Source organism: Bombina bombina, chromosome 1, assembly GCF_027579735.1.
Source record: "Bombina bombina isolate aBomBom1 chromosome 1, aBomBom1.pri, whole genome shotgun sequence".
NCBI lineage: Eukaryota > Metazoa > Chordata > Amphibia > Anura > Bombinatoridae > Bombina > Bombina bombina.
In genome coordinates this window covers 1,416,174,179-1,416,190,849 of record NC_069499.1, presented here as the reverse complement: position 1 = coordinate 1,416,190,849, position 16,671 = coordinate 1,416,174,179, and the positions used below count along the sequence as shown (strand labels likewise).

Below are 16,671 nucleotides of genomic sequence, written 5' to 3'. Positions count from 1 at the left end.
TGATCATTTTATATCTCTGGCAACATTTCATGTATATACATTTTATACTCTTCAAATATGCGTTTGCCAAAAATGTTAAATCTTTTTTTTATTTTTTTTATTATGATAGTAAATGGCTAATATTCCCGCTAGAAAAGCTGAAAGAACAATAAAATATATTCATAAGTCTCAGAAATGAATTCCCATCATGTACAACTCATAAATGAAAACATATATCCATTCTAAAGCTTTACTGTGATCAACTTATTTTTATTTTTAGTTTTTAGCACTAATTAAATTACCAATTAATTTAGCACCAATTAAAGGACCACTAAATACATTAGAATTGAATAACTGACAAATACACAATAGAAATACAACACAATAGCATTTACTTTCAATTATAAATGAGCAGCAAAATATTTTCTTGCAAATTTCAAAGTTAATCTAATTTTCCCTTTTCCCCGTACCAGGTGACAGCCATCAGCCAATCACAAAATGCATATACCAATATACTATGCACTTTTGCAAATGCTCAGTAGTAGCTGGAGCCTCAGAAATTATGCATATAAAAATAATGTGCATGTTTTGTTCATGGAAGTATATTGAAAGTATTTTTAAATTGTGTGCTTTATATGAATCATGAAACTTATTTTGACTTTAGTGACCCTTTAACAAAAAAAGATGACCACAGAACATATTACATTTTAACATGGAAGAATTATAAAGTATTTTAAAGGGACATGAAACAAAAAAAAAATCTTTCATGATTTAGAAAAAGCATGCAATTTTAAACAAATTTCCAATTAACTTCTTTTATCTAATTTGCTTCATTCTCTTGATATCTAAATAGGCTCAGTAGCTACTTATTGGTGGCTGCACGTAGATGTCTCATGTAATTGGCTCACCCATATGTATTGCTATTTCATCAACAAAGGATATCTAAAGAATGAAGCACCATGAAAAAAGTAAATTGGAATGTTGTTAAAATTGTATGCTCTATCTGGATTAGATTTGAAGAAATGACAAATACACAGTAAAAAGACAACACAATAGCACTTTCAATTATAAATGAGCAGCAGAATATTTTCTTGCAAATTTCAAATTTATCCAATTTTCCCTCCCCTGTACCACATGACAGCCATCAGCCAATCACAAAATGCATATTCGTATATACTTTATGCATTTGGTGATTATTTTTTTTTAAAGAAAAATGTAAGGTTTCATGTCCCTTTAAACTGTTACTAATTTAGGTTGTAAAAGGCTCCTGCCACTTGAGAGTACTCACAAATCCATACCATGGACATCTCTCCCCCCAACATCCATAATCCTTAAGGGGCAGTTTAGATTATCTCCCAGTATGTGCAATCAGCTCTAGTTTCTAAAGCATCTCTAAGGGGAGTGTATTTTCACCACTTTGAAAAGTTGGCTTCTACATGATCAAAAGGCATTTTATTTTCATTCTAAGTATGGTTTTAAAACAGTCAGATCTCATCTTTCATTTCACAATCCTCATCTCACATAATTGGGTTGAAAGTAAATCACATTCCATAGGTCATCACTTAAACCTTTTCTTTTACAAAGATATGACGAGTCCACAGATTTCATCCTTACTTGTGGGATATTAACCTCCTGCTAACAGGAAGTGGCAAAGAGCACCACAGCAGAGCTGTATATATAGCCCCTCCCTTCCCCTCCACCCTCAGTCATTCTCTTTGCCTGTGTTATACTAGGAAGAGGTGAAGTGAGGTGTTAGTTTTAGTTTCTTCAATCAAGAAGTTTTTTTTATTTTCAAATGGTACCGGTGTGTACTATTTTCCTCAGGGGTATATGGAAGAAGTTTTCTGCCCTGAGGTTGATGATCTTAGCAGACGTAACTAAGATCCACATTGGTTCCCACTGAATGCTGAAGGTAGTGTAAAGAAATCTTCAGAGTGGAGAACAGCTGCATGCTATTAGCATTAAGGTATGTTAAGTCTTTTTTTCTGAGGAGACCTGTTATATCAGAATGGCTGATATTTTTTGCTATAAAAGGGGTTAAAGTGGATCTGAGAGAGGTGTTACTTTAAAAGCTTTATTTAAAAACGTTTTTTGTGTTGCATATTGGGTGTCTGTTTTGGACACTGGGAGAGGCAGCTCGTTATTTTATTATTAGGGGCTGCAGTATTATAAGGTTTTTTTGGGGACCACTTGGTTTTTTGTTCTAACCGCTTCCTATGTGGTATTTTGCATTTGTTTGTGATTTCCCTCAATGGGCGGGGCCTATTTTTCACGCGCTCCGACGCACAGTACATTTCTGCTCATTAGGCATCAGACATGAGCTCCGGTTAAGTCTTAGTTTATGCTCTGTTGATCGGATCGTGGTATAATCATTTTCATGCACTTTAAGGAAGGTAGGTGCCACAGCAGAGCTGTGGCGGGGTGCAGGGGTCATTTTTTTTAATAAATTGTATTTTTTCACTATAAATGTCCTGATAAGGTTATTTTTGCCTATTGCTTTTAAGTGCAATAATTTTTGGGCACATAAAAAAATAACAGATTTATTTATTTAGCTTTTTTTGCAGTTTTGGAAAAATTGTATGCTTTTTTATTTTTTAAAGGAGCAGTACATTTTTTTTTTAAAATTGTTCAAAGTGTTTAAAATACTGTTAGTCTTTTTTCAAAATGTCTGACATTGAGGATACTAAGTGTTCTATGTGTTTAGAAGCCATTGTGGAACCCCCACTTACATTATGTACCTCTTGTACTGAAAGGGCCTTACAATGTAAGAAGCATATTTTAAGTATGCCTAAGGATGATTCTCAGTTTGAAGGGAATCAGGATATGCCATCTAATTCTCCCCAAGTGTCACAACCTTTAACACCCACACAAGCAACACCAAGTACTTCTAGTGCGTCTAATGCTTTTACTCTGCAGGATATGGCTGCAGTTATGTCAACTACTCTTACAGAGGTATTATCCAAATTACCAGTGTTTCAGGGTAAACGCAGTAGTTCATGTATTAATGTAAATACTGAATCCTCTGGTGCTTTATTCGCTTTTTCCGATGTTCCCTCACAATGTTCTAAATTGGGGGTTAGGGAATTGCTGTCGTAGGGTGAGCTTTCAGACCCAGGAAATATATTGCCTCAGACAGATTCGGACGTTATGTCATTTAAATTTAAGCTTGAACACCTACGTCTGTTACTTAGGGAGGTTTTAGCGACTCTGGATGATTGTGAACCTATTATAATACCACCAGAGAAATTGTGTAAGATGGACAAATATTTAGAGGTACCTACTTACACTGATGTTTTTCCGGTTCCTAAAAGAATTTGGGATAGACCAGGCATACCGTTCTCTCCTCCTCCTTTTAAGAAAATGTTCCCCATATCTGACTCCATTCGGGACTTGTGGCAAACGGTCTTTAAGGTAGAGGGAGCTATATCTATTTTGGCTAAACGTACAACTATACCTATTGAGGATAGTTGTGCTTTTAAAGACCCTATGGATAAAAAATTAGAAGGTCTTTTAAAGAAATTATTTATTCATCAAGGTTTTCTTTTACAACCTACGGCTTGCATTGTTCCAGTAACTACTGCAGCAGCTTTTTGGTTTGAAGCTCTAGAAGAGTCTTTGAAAGTTGAGACTCCATTAGATGATATTCTGGATAGAATAAAGGCTCTTAAGCTAGCTAATTCTTTTATTACTGATGCTGCTTTTCAAATTGCTAAGTTAGCAGCAAAAAATGCAGGTTTTGCCATTCTGGCGCGTAGAGCGTTATGGCTCAAATCTTGGTCTGCTGATGTGTCATCAAAATCTAAGCTTTTGGCTATTCCTTTTAAAGGTAAGACCCTTAATTGAAGGAGATCATTTCTGACATTACTGGAGGTAAAGGTCGTACCCTACCTTAGGATAAGTCTGTTAAAATGAGGGGTAAACAGAATAACTATAAAGGAGGACCCTCTGCTTCTTCTTCCTCCACAAAGCAGGAAGGGAATTTTGCTCAATCCAAGTCAGTCTGGAGACCCAACCAGACTTGGAATAAGGGTAATCAATCCAAGAAGCCCGCTGCTGCTTCCAAGACAGCATGAAGGGGTGGCCCTCGATCCGGGACCGGATCTGGTAGGGGGCAGACTTTCTCTCTTTGCTCAGGCAAGAGATGTTCAGGACTCCTGGGCACTAAAAATAGTGACTAACGGGTATCAACTAGAATTCAAGGATTTTCTCCCAAGGGGGAGATTTCATATTTCACGATTATCTGTACACCAGATAAAGAGAGAGGCGTTCTTATGCTGTGTAAAAGACCTCTATACCATGGGAGTAATTTGTCCCGTTCCAAAGCTGGAACAGGGATAGGGGTTTTACTCAAATCTTTTTGTAGTTCCCAAAAAAGAAGTAACTTTCAGACCCATTTTGGATCTCAAGTGTCTAAAGACATCGTTCAAAATGGAGACTATATGAACAATCTTACCAATGATTCAGGAGGGTCAATTTATGACTACCGTGGATTTGAAGGATACATACTTTCATATCCCTATTCACAAGGATCATCATCGGTTCTTAAGGTTTGCCTTCCTGGACAAACACTATCAGTTCGTGGCTCTTCCTTTCGCTCTTGCCACGGCACCCAGAATTTTCACAAAAGTTCTAGGGTCTCTTTTGGCGGTTCTCAGACCGCGGGGCATAGCAGTAGCGCCTTATCTGGATGACATTCTGATTCAGGCGTCGAATTATCAATTGACAAAATCTCACATGGACATAGTATTGTCTTTCCTGAGATTTCACGGTTGGAAAGTGAACATAGAAAAGAGTTCATTAGTTCCACGGATAAGGGTTTCATTTCTGGGGACCCTTATAGACTCGGTAGACATGAAAATTTTTCTGACAGAGGTCAGAAAAACAAAGATTCTGAATACTTGCCGAGCACTTCAGTCCATTCATCGGCCATCAGTGGCTCAGTGCATGGAAGTCATTGGATTAATGGTAGCGGCAATGGATATAATTCAGTTTGCCTGCTTTCATCTTAGACCACTGCAGCTGTGCATGCTCGGGCAGTGGAATGGGGATTATGCAAATTTATCTCCTCAGATAAATCTGGATCAAGTAACCAGAGACTCTCTTCTTTGCTGGGTGTCCTGGATCATCTGTCACAGGCAACTTGTTTCCGCAGACCCTCGTGGGTGATAGTGACAACGGATGCCAGCCTTCTGGGCTGGGGTGCAGTCTGGAACTCCCTGAAGGCTCAGGTTGTTTGGACTCAGGTGGAGTCTCTACTTCCAATCAATATTCTGGAACTGAGAGCAATATTCAATGCACTTCTGTCGTGGCCTCAGTTGACTTCGGCAAAATTCATCAGGTTCCAGTCGGACAACATCACAACTGTGGCATATATCAATCATCAGGGGGGAACAAAGAGTTCCTTAGTGATGATAGAGGTATCCAAGATAATCCGATGGGCAGAGACCCACTCTTGTTATTTGTCGGCAATCTACATCCCAGGAGTAGAAAATTGGGAAGCGGATTTTCTAAGTCATCAGACTTTTCATCCGGGGGAGTGGGAACTCCATCCAGAGGTATTTGCCTCACTGATTCTCAGATGGGGCAGACCAGAATTGGATCTAATGGCGTCTCGACAGAATGCCAAGCTCCCGAGATACGGATCCAGGTCAAGGGATCCACAGGCCGAACTGATAGATGCCCTGGCAGTGCCTTGGAAGTTCAGCCTGGCTTATGTGTTAACACCTTTTCCTCTCCTTCCACGTGTGATTGCTCGAATCAAACAGGAGAGAGCTTCAGTAATCCTGATAGCGCCTTCGTGGCCACACAGGACTTGGTATGCGGATCTAGTGGACTTGTCCTCTCTGCCACCGTGGAAACTTCCGTTGAGACAGGACCTTCTCATTCAAGGTCCTTTTCAACATCCAAATCTAATTTCTCTGTAGCTGTCTGCGTGGAGATTGAACGCTTGATTTTATCGAAGCGAGGATTCTCTGATTCGGTCATTGATACTTTGATACAGGCTCGTAAGCCTGTCACTAGAAAAATCTATCATAAGATATGGCGTAAATATCTTTATTGGTGTGAATCCAAGGGTTACTCATGGAGTGAAACTAAGATTCCTAGGCTTCTGTCTTTTCTTCAAGAAGGATTGGAGAAAGGGTTATCAGCAAGTTCTGCTTTGTCAATTTTGCTTCACAAACGTTTGGCAAATGTTCCGGATGTTCAGTCTTTTTGTCAGGCTTTAACTAGAATTAAGCCTGTTTTTAGACCTATTACTCCTCCCTGGAGTTTGAATTTAGTTCTTAGTGTTCTTCAGGGGGTTCCGTTTGAACCTATGCATTCCATAGATATTAAATTGTTATCTTGGAAAGTTCTGTTTTTAATTACTATCTCTTCTGCTCGAAGAGTTTCTGAGCTTTCAGCTTTACAATGTGATTCACCTTATCTTATATTTCATTCTGATAAGGTGGTTTTGCGTACCAAGCCTGGTTTTCTTCCTAAGGTTGTTTCAAATAAGAACATTAATCAAGAAATTGTTGTTCCTTCATTGTGTCCTAATCCTCCTTCCAAGAAGGAGCGTCTGTTACACAATCTGGACGTGGTCCGTGCCTTGAAGTTTTACTTACAGGCAACCAAGGATTTCCGTCAATCATCTTCATTATTCATTGTTTATTCTGGAAAGCGTAGGGGTCAGAAAGCTACGGCTACCTCTCTTTCTTTTTGGCTGAGAAGTATCATCCGCCTGGCATATGAGACTGCTGGACAGCAGCCTCCTGAAAGAATTACGGCTCATTCTACTAGGGCTGTGGCTTCCACATGGGCTTTTAAAAACGATGCTTCTGTTGAACAGATTTGTAAGGCTGCGACTTGGTCGTCCCTTCATACTTTTTCCAAATTTTCCAAATTTGATACTTTTGCTTCTTCTGAGGCTGTTTTTTGGAGAAAGGTTCTTCAAGCAGTGGTGCCTTCTGTTTAGGTTCCTGTCTTGTCCCTCCCTTTCATCCGTGTCCTTTTGCTTTGGTATTGGTATCCCACAAGTAAGGATGAAATCCGTGGACTCGTCATATCTTTGTAAAAGAAAAGCAAATTTATGCTTACCTGATAAATTACTTTCTTTTACGATATGACGAGTCCACGGCCCACCCTGTTCTTTTTAAGACAGTTTTATTTAGTTTTGGTAAACTTCAGTCACCTCTGCACCTTTTTGCCTTTCCTTTTCTCTTCCTATACCTTCGGCCGAATGACTAAGGGTGGAGGGGAAGGGAGGGGCTATATATACACAGCTCTGCTGTGGTGCTCTTTGCCACTTCCCGTTAGCAGGAGGTTAATATCCCACAAGTAAGGATGAAATCCGTGGACTTGTCATATCGTAAAAGAAATTAATTTATCAGGTAAGCATAAATTTACTTTTTAATTTGTGTATTTATTTACAGCTGAGACCAACAATGCTATCAGTGAATGAATATATCACTCAATATAATGGTCATTATTTCACTTTTTTATTCAGTTCAAGGTCAGAGATAAAACTTGGGCGCTCTGAGAGCTTGAAGGGCCGCGAGGAACTAAAGAAATCCCGTAAGGCAGATAATGTCCCTCGCTCACGAAGTGATGTTGATATGGATGCCGCAGCTGAAGCCGCTAGGCTCCACCAGTCTGCATCATCTTCAGCCTCCAGCCTGTCTACAAGGTGAGAAACCCCCAGTGTATTTGGTATTTACCAATGGTTTGTTATTTTACTATACAGTTTGTCCATTGCGATATCTTAAAATCTCACTGATGTGTCTAAAGGAAATTTAGTGTCATCATTATCTTGGAATAGAGCTTCAGATGAAAATATAGTAGTGCTAATACAGGTTCTACAATGCCTTTCTAAAGCTCTGACAAGATTATTGTATCATTTTGCATTCTGTTAAAGAAGAACAGTTATATACACTGGATGTTGTGAGTTGTCTGAGAAATACTTTTCCTGTGAGTAAAAGAAATGTAACATTTGACGTCGGTCACTTAGGCCTCAAGTGATATAAACATAGGACAAAAAGTGCTAAAATCATTGTAAGAAATAATATGTGCAGCATATATAGCTGTAGTAGTGGCAGTTATTGTTACATTTATAACTATACACATTTGTCTGGCATGTCTTTGGAATTGTATGTCATTGTGACCAATATAAGCTAATTTAGTTGATTTCTATGACAACATTTATCCAACCCTTCCTTTATCTTTCAAATGTGTTGTGTATGGATGATTGCTGCCCAAAAATGTGACCTGATGATCAAGCTGAATGTAAAGAATTTCATATAGGAAGAATTTAATTTAGTGAGTGGTACCATAAGCATAGGCAAGGAGAGATTTTAACTTTAGACACACCCACTAATGTATGAGCCATTCTTTGTTTTTAGTAACCATATAAAAGTGTTGCGTTTCTTTTTTTAGATCACTGGATAATCCCACCCCACCATTCACTCCCAAGTTGTGTCGCAGGTAAATTGAAGGGGAAACCTAAAGTAAAAGCTTTGGCCGAAACTAGTAGCTACCACTATGCAGAGAACTGAACAACATTTATTTTGTTCATTCATTGAAGTGACTTCCATCAGTTTCCTGTTAAAAGCAATATAATAAACCTAGGTTTTTTTTTCTAAAATACAACAAAAGCTGTGTTTTATAACCTAATTTTTCAACCAGTAGTACTTGGACCATAAGATTAGCCCTTGTCCATATTTTTCTGAGTATTACCATATTTCATCTGACCAATTCATTAAAGGGACACTGAACCCAAAAATTTTCTTTTGTGATTCAGATAGAGCATGAATTTTTAAGCAACTTTCTAATTTACTCCTATTATCAAATTTTCTTTATTCTCTTGGTATCATTAATTGAAATGCAAGAATCTAAGTTTAGATGCCGGCCCATTTTGGTGAACAACCTGGGTTGTCCTTGCTGATTGGTGGAAAAAATCCATCCACCAATCAAAAAGTGCTGTCCAGAGTTCTTAACCCAAAAAAGCTTATGTGGCTTTTATTTCAAATAAAGATAGCATGAGAACGAAGAAAAATTGATAAAAGGAGTAAATTAGAAAGTTCCTTAAAATTGCTTGCTCTATCTGAATCACAAAAGACAAAAAAATGGGTTCAGTGTCCCTTTAACTCATGAATACATCTAAAACACAAAGGTAGCAAGGGTGCCAAAATGGCCTATCACAATCTGTATCAAAACGGTATGAAATAGTTTACAGAATACTCACAAATAAAGTATTTTTGTGAGTATTCTGTACACTATTTCATACCGTTTTGATACAGAATGTGCTAGGCCATTTTGGCATGCTTGTTTCCTTTGTGTTTTTGACTTCTTTGCCATCAAGGTTCACCAAGACCCTGACCAAGGAGCAGCCCTGGACGAGGAGGAACAATAATTAATACAACTTTACTTGTGCACTATTTATCCATATCACTTTTGATTGATTATTCATATTCATAACCTCCCTTTTTTTATTTTTCTCTTATTCGGCGCACCCTTTATTATTCTTTGGTTTTTTAACTGGTGAATAAAACTACAATTGCAAACTACTTTTAAAATTAAAATGAGATGTTTCATCATTGATCATACATTTAGACAAGCTTTGAATTTCCTTTATATGTGATTTCAGGAGCATTGAGTCCCCCAATTTAATGATCGGTGGTGATTCCCTGCTGTCCAACCTACAGGAGGATGATCTTGGGCATCTCTCAGATTTGGACCCAGAGCCAGACTCACAAAATTGGCAGCACACAGTGGGCAGGGAAGTAGCCCAGAATCTGTCACCAAGGGAAAGGGCACGGCAGGAGGTGATACATGGTCAGTGCTGTGGAAAACCTTATTACTTGGGTAGCGGCTTATTGATTATTAGGTTTTCCACTCTGCTGAGACCACTTTAGGTGGCCTTACTATTGTACATATTACTAGTTTCAATACGTTTTGCTTTCAATATTTCACATTGGTTGACCTTGTTTGCATTAATAGGTAGCAAAGTAGAAATCTGTCGTATGCTTTGTATCTCCAGTTATCTCTGTGCCTTTCACTCTTCTCTGTCCATCTTCTTCTCTATGAGTTAGCCGAAAGTGGGTATTTTCCTTCTTTTTTTGATTGCTATCTGATTAATGAAGACAAACTAGCAACCTAAGCCCTAGGTTATCTGTGAGCCTCTCCATTGTTTAGTCTATTCTGCCTACTCATCATCTTGACACACACTTCTCTCCATGTTTCCCAGTACTGTGCTTTGTGTAGATATTGTATATATTTCCTGGTCTGAGTTTATAAGTATATTATCTTGCTAAATATTTGCGCAATTATCTTTTTCCATCTAAAGGGGAGGAGAGTCCACGGCTTCATTCATTACTTGTAGGAATTAACAACCTGGCCACAAGGAGGAGGCAAAGACACCCCCGCTAAAGACTTAAATACCTCCCCCACTCCCCTCATCCCCCAGTCATTCTTTGCCTTTCGTCACAGGAGGTTGGCAGAGAAGTGTCGGAAGATTCGGAGTAATCTCTTATGGAGGGTAGTACTCTTTGGAATGAGACTGGAGTTTTAAGTAGTCCTGTCAGCCTCTCAGTGAGAGCTTGGGTGAAAGAGTCCAGAGATGCAGGGAGAGTCTTTTTCTGAAACCATACCGACTCATTTTAACAGCTCCATAAGCAATCAGCGTTGACGAGTTTCGCTGCCCTCTTTCTACACTCAAGTCCATGTCAGGAGCGATGCTACTACAGTGTCACACTTGAGAGGCCGTGTTTCTGTTCCGCGGCATAGATTTTGGTAAGATCGTTTCATTTTTTTATACACATAATGATAACGTAGAAGACAGGGTCACAGTGTGATACCTTTTATCTTTATAGAATCAAGGATTAATATCCCTGGTAGGGGGATTATTGAACGGGGGGGGTTATACATAATATTGTTTATTGTGTCATTGCTGCGACATGTGTGAGATGAGGCTCTGGAAATGGGTGGACTTAGTTTCACTTCCGGGAGTATTTGTGCGGCAGATTTGGCACGGTTTCTCCCTAGTGCAGGGACGATCCTGCCAGGCATTCCTTGGCCTACTCGACTTTCTTTCTTGACTGGCGGTGCAGGAGTCGTAACGGTTTTTGTGGTCTGGGTCATAGGAGGTGGTGAGTGCCCTGGCCATTGGATGTTATAAGGGTGCCATTTTTTCTATTTATAACTAGTCCGTAATAAAGCCATAAGCTATGGAGGACTCCGCGTTAGAGGGTACTCCCTCTTTATCCAAGTCTTGTAATTGTGTTTATTGTGAGGAGGTTCTGGTAGATCAGCCTGCTCAACTATGTTCCACATGCCTGGATAAAGTGATGACATCTAGAAAGAATAGGATGTCTAGTACTACTACCTCTGAGGGTTCCCCGTCCCGTGAGGTGCGTTCCCTACATTCATCTCCGAGTACACATACAGCACCGTTGGCCATCAGATTTTGTGGATCAACTGCAAAGGGCGGTCTCTAAGGTGATTAGTGCCTTACCACGTTCTGCCAAGCGCAAGTGTAAGGTAAAATATGGCGATCCGACCCAAGCATCTACGCCAATGGATATTTCGGAAAGATTATCCGCTGATGAGGACGACTCCAACTCTTCGGAGGACGTTCCTTCTGGGTCGTAGTCTTTGTCATCTAAAGCTCCGACAGCAGAGGAGCCTGACTTTCGGTTTAGGGTGGAAAATTTTCGCTTTTTGCTGAAGTGCTTGCTACCCTCGAGGTTCTGGAACCAAAGCTACCGGAGGAACCTTTGATTCCTAAGCTTGATAAAGTATATAAGGACAGGGTGGTGCCTCAGACCTTCCCGGTTCCTGTTAAGATGGCTAACATTATTAAAAATGAATAGGAGAGATTAGTCGGCATGAAGGGGCAAGAAAGTCGGCATGAAGGAGCGGCCCCCGACCGGTCTCCAAGCCAAGTAGGGTGCAGATTATCTCTATTCTCAGAAGCCTGGTTGCAGGATGTTCAGGACCCTTGGGTTCTGGAGGTTGTCACCCAAGGATACAGGATAGGGTTCAGATCTCATTGGCCCAGAGGCAGATTCCTCCTGTCAAACCTGTCTTCCAGTCCAGAAAAGAGAGATGCCTTTCTGGAATGTGTGAGGGATCTCTCTTCCCTCAGAGTAATTGTACTGGTACCCCCAGCAGAAAGGGGACTAGGGTACTATTTAAACCTTTTCGTGGTCCCAAAGAAGGGGCACGTTCCGTCGATTCTGGACCTAAAATGTTTAAACAAATTTCTGGCTGTTCCATCGTTCAAAATGGAAACGATCAGATCTCTTCTGCCCCTAGTTCAAGAGGGTCAGTTCATGACGACAATAGACTTGATGGATGCCTACTTTCATGTGCCAATCCACAGGGACCACTTCAGGTTCCTGAGATTTACATTCCTGGACCAACATTTCCAGTTTGTGACCCTTCCCTTTGGTCTGGCGACGGCCCGAGAGTCTTCACAAAGGTTCTGGGGGCGCTACTTGCAGTGGCCAGATCCAGAGGCATTGCTGTGGCACCCTATCTGGACGACATCCTAGTCCAGGCACCGCCGTCCAGTCTCGCAGAGGATCACTCGAGGGCTCTTCTTCTTTTGCTCCAATTCCACGGTTGGAAGATAAACTCAGGAAAGAGCTCCCTGATTCCCAGCAACAGGGTGGAGCTCCTGGGAACGATAATAGATTCTATATCCATGAGGATATTTCTCATAGTTCAGCGACACAGGAAGATTGCATCCACCTGTCTTGCCCTTTAGTCCTCCTCCAGTCCCTCGGTGGCTCAGAGTATGAAGGTGATTAGACTCATGGTGTCAAGCATCAATGTCATTCCATTCGCCAGGTTCCACCTCAGACCTCTTCAGTTATGCATGTTGAGACAGTGGAACTGCGATCATACAGACCTATCCCTACTGATTTCCTTGGACGTTCGGATGAGGAAATCCCTCTCTTGGTGGATCCATCCGGAACAGCAGGTGGGTCCTTCCTGAGACCGTCCTGAGAGATTGTGACCACGGACGCGAGTCTGGCAGGATGGGGAGCTGTCTGGGGTGTCATGATGGCACAGGGAAAATGGTCTCAAGAGGAGTCTTTCCTTCCAATCAATATTCTGGAACTTCGAGCGATCTACAATGCTCTGAAGGCATGGCCTCTACTGGGGTCGTTCAGCTGCATCAGATTCCAGACAGACAACATTACCTTGGTGGCTTACATCAACCAACAGGGGGGGACAAGAAGCTCTCTGGCAATGAGGGAGGTTTCTCAGATATTGGAATGGGCAGAGTCCATCAACTGCTTGCTCTCAGCAATCCACATTCTAAGTATGGACAACTGGGAAGTGGATTTCCTCAGCAGGCAATCCTTCCATCTGGATGAATGGTCTCTTCATCCCGAGGTGTTTGCGGGGATTTGTCACAGATGGGGATACCGGAGATTGACCTCATGGCTTCCAGACTCAATTGCAAGCTACTCAGATATGTGTCGCGGTCCAGGGATCCCCAGGCATAGCTGATAGATGCCTTAGCGATGCCTTGGGGGTTCACCCTAGTTTACATTTTTCCACCATTGCCACTTCTACCTCGTGTAGTGGCCCGCATCAAGCAGGAGCAAGCTTTGGCTATTCTGATTGCTCTGTCGTGGCCGCAGAGGACTTGGTTTGCGGGTCTGGTGGAGATGTCATCTTCTCCTTGGAGGTTACCCTATCGTAGGGATCTGTTGGTACAAGGTCCCTTTCAACATCAAAATCTAGATTCTCTGAGGCTGACTGCGTGGAGATTGAACGCTTAGTCTTGGCCAAGAGAGGGTTTTCTGAGAGAGTGATTGATACACTTGTTCAGGCTAGGAAGCCGGTTACTTGTCGCATCTATCATAAGGTATGGAGGACTTACTTGTCCTTGTGTGAGAAGCATGGATACCCTTGGCACAAAGTTAAGGTATCCAGGATTCTGACCTTTCTCCAGGATGGTTTGGAAAAAGGACTTGCCGACAGTTCCTTGAAGGGGACAGATTTCGGCATTATCTGTTTTGTTGCACAAGAGGCTCGCTGAGCTTCCAGATATTCAGTCCTTTGTTCTGGCTCTGTCTAGAATCAGACCTGTTTTTAGACAGTCCGCTCCTCCCTGCAGCTTGAACTTGGTTCTGAGGGTATTGCAGAGGGTTCCGTTTGAACCTATGCACTCTATTGACATTAAGATTTTTTTCTTGAAGGTCCTCTTTCTGTTGGCTATTGTATCGGCTCGCAGAGTCTCTTGAGTTGGCGGCCTTGCAATTTGAGCTTCCTTTCTCTTGTAAGGTGTATCCAGTCCACGGATCATCCATTACTTGTGGGATATTCTCCTTCCCAACAGGAAGCTGCAAGAGGATCACCCACAGCAGAGCTGTCTATATAGCTCCTCCCCTAACTGCCACCTCCAGTCATTCTCTTGCAGCTCTCGACAAGCATGGAAGCAGTTAGAGAGATGTGGTGTAATTTAGTTGTTTTTCTTCAATTCAAAAGTTTGCTTGCTGGTCTCATTGCTAGTCTGTTTAAACATGTCTGGCATAGAGGAAACTCCTTGTTCATTATGTTTAGAAGCCATGGTGGAACCCCCTCTTAGAATGTGTACCAAATGTACTGATTTCACTTTAAGTTATAAAGACCATATTCTGTCTTTAAAAGATTTTTCTCTTGTTAAGTGTATCCAGTCCACGGATCATCCATTACTTATGGGATATTCTCCTTCCCAACAGGAAGTTGCAAGAGGATCACCCACAGCAGAGCTGCTATATAGCTCCTCCCCTAACTGTCATACCCAGTCATTCTCTTGCAAGCCTCAACCAAGATGGAGGTCGTAATAGGAGTGTGGTGTTTTATACTTAGTTTATTCTTCAATCAAAAGTTTGTTATTTTTAAATGGTGCCGGAGTGTACTGTTTATCTCAGGCAGTATTTAGAAGAAGAATCTGCCTGCGTTTTCTATGATCTTAGCAGAAGTAACTAAGATCCATGGCTGTTCTCACATATTCTGAGGAGTGAGGTAACTTCAGAGAGGGAATGGCGTGCAGGTTTTCCTGCAATAAGGTATGTGCAGTTAATATTTTTCAAGGGATGGAATTTGCTAGAAAATGCTGCTGATACCGAACTAATGTAAGTAAAGCCTTAAATGCAGTGATAGCTACTGGTATCAGGCTTATTAATAGAGATGCATACTCTTATAAAAATGTAATATAAAACGTTTGCTGGCATGTTTAATCGTTTTTATATGTATTTGGTGATAAAACTTATTGGGGCCTAGTTTTTTTCCACATGGCTGGTTTGAATTTTGCCTAGTAACAGTTTCCTTAGGCTTTCCACTGTTGTAATATGAGTGGGAGGGGCCTTTTTTAGTGCTTTTCTGTGCAGATAAAAATACTGACAGAGACATTCAGTTTCCCTCTGCATGATCCAGGACATCTCTGGAGGGCTCAAAAGGCTTCAAAGTCGTTTTTGAGGGAGGTAAAAAGCCACAGTAGAGCTGTGGCAGTTGTGACTGTTTGAAGAAAAAAAACAAAAACGTTTTTGTCTTTTATTATTCCATTTTGGGTATTAAGGGGTTAATCATCCATTTGCAAGTGGGTGCAATGCTCTGCTAACTTGTTACATACACTGTAAAAATTTTGTTAGTTTAACTGCCTTTTTTTCACTGTTATTTAAAATTTTGACAAAATTTGTGTTTCTTAAAGGTGCAGTAACGTTTTTTTATATTGCTTGTAAACTTGTTTAAAGTGTTTTCCAAGCTTGCTAGTCTCATTGCTAGTCTGTTTAAACATGTCTGACACAGAGGAAACTACTTGTTAATTATGTTTGAAAGCCATGGTGGAGCCCCATAGGAGAATGTGTACTAAATGTATTGATTTCACCTTAAACAGTAAAGATCAGTCTTTAACTATAAAAGAAATATCACCAGAAGATTCTGACGAGGGGGAAGTTATGCCGACTAACTCTCCCCACGTGTCAGACCCTTCGCCTCCCGCTCAGGGGATGCACGCTAATATGGCGCCAATTACATCAGGGACGCCCATAGCGATTACCTTGCAGGACATGGCTGCAATCATGAATAATACCCTGTCAGAGGTATTATCCAGGTTGCCTGAATTAAGAGGCAAGCGTGATTGCTCTGGGGTTAGGAGAAATACAGAGCGCGCAGATGCTTTAAGGGCCATGTCTGATACTGCGTCACAATATGCAGATCATGAGGACGGAGAGCTTCAGTCTGTGGGTGACATCTCTGATTCGGGGAAACCTGATTCAGAGATTTCTAATTTTAAATTTAAGCTTGAGAACCTCCATGTGTTGCTTGGGGAGGTATTAGCTGCTCTGAATGACTGTAACACAGTTGCAGTACCAGAGAAATTGTGTAGGCTGGATAAATACTATGCGGTACCGGTGTGTACTGATGTTTTTCCTATACCTAAAAGGCTTACAGAAATTATTAGCAAGGAGTGGGATAGACCGGGTGTGCCTTTTTCCCCACCTCCTATATTTAGAAAAATGTTTCCAATAGACGCCACTACACGGGACTTATGGCAGACGGTCCCTAAGGTGGAGGGAGCTGTTTCTACTTTAGCAAAGCGTACTACTATCCCGGTTGAGGACAGTTGTGCTTTTTCAGATCCAATGGATACAAAATTGGAGGGTTACCTTAAGAAAATGTTTATTCAACAAGGTTTTATTTTACAGCCCCTTG

The 16,671-nt window shown here is 41.0% G+C and overlaps 1 protein-coding gene across 1 annotated transcript in view; it reads left to right on the top strand.

The window, feature by feature from the left end:
• Nucleotides 1-16,671, top strand: part of ARHGEF11 (Rho guanine nucleotide exchange factor 11) — a 497,471-nt gene that overhangs the window by 359,240 nt on the left and 121,560 nt on the right. Inside the window, exons 21-23 of the mRNA XM_053719923.1 lie at nt 7,469-7,648; nt 8,395-8,442; nt 9,605-9,792. Of these exons, the coding sequence (XP_053575898.1) occupies nt 7,469-7,648; nt 8,395-8,442; nt 9,605-9,792 (416 nt within the window). The remainder of the gene's footprint in view (nt 1-7,468; nt 7,649-8,394; nt 8,443-9,604; nt 9,793-16,671) is intronic.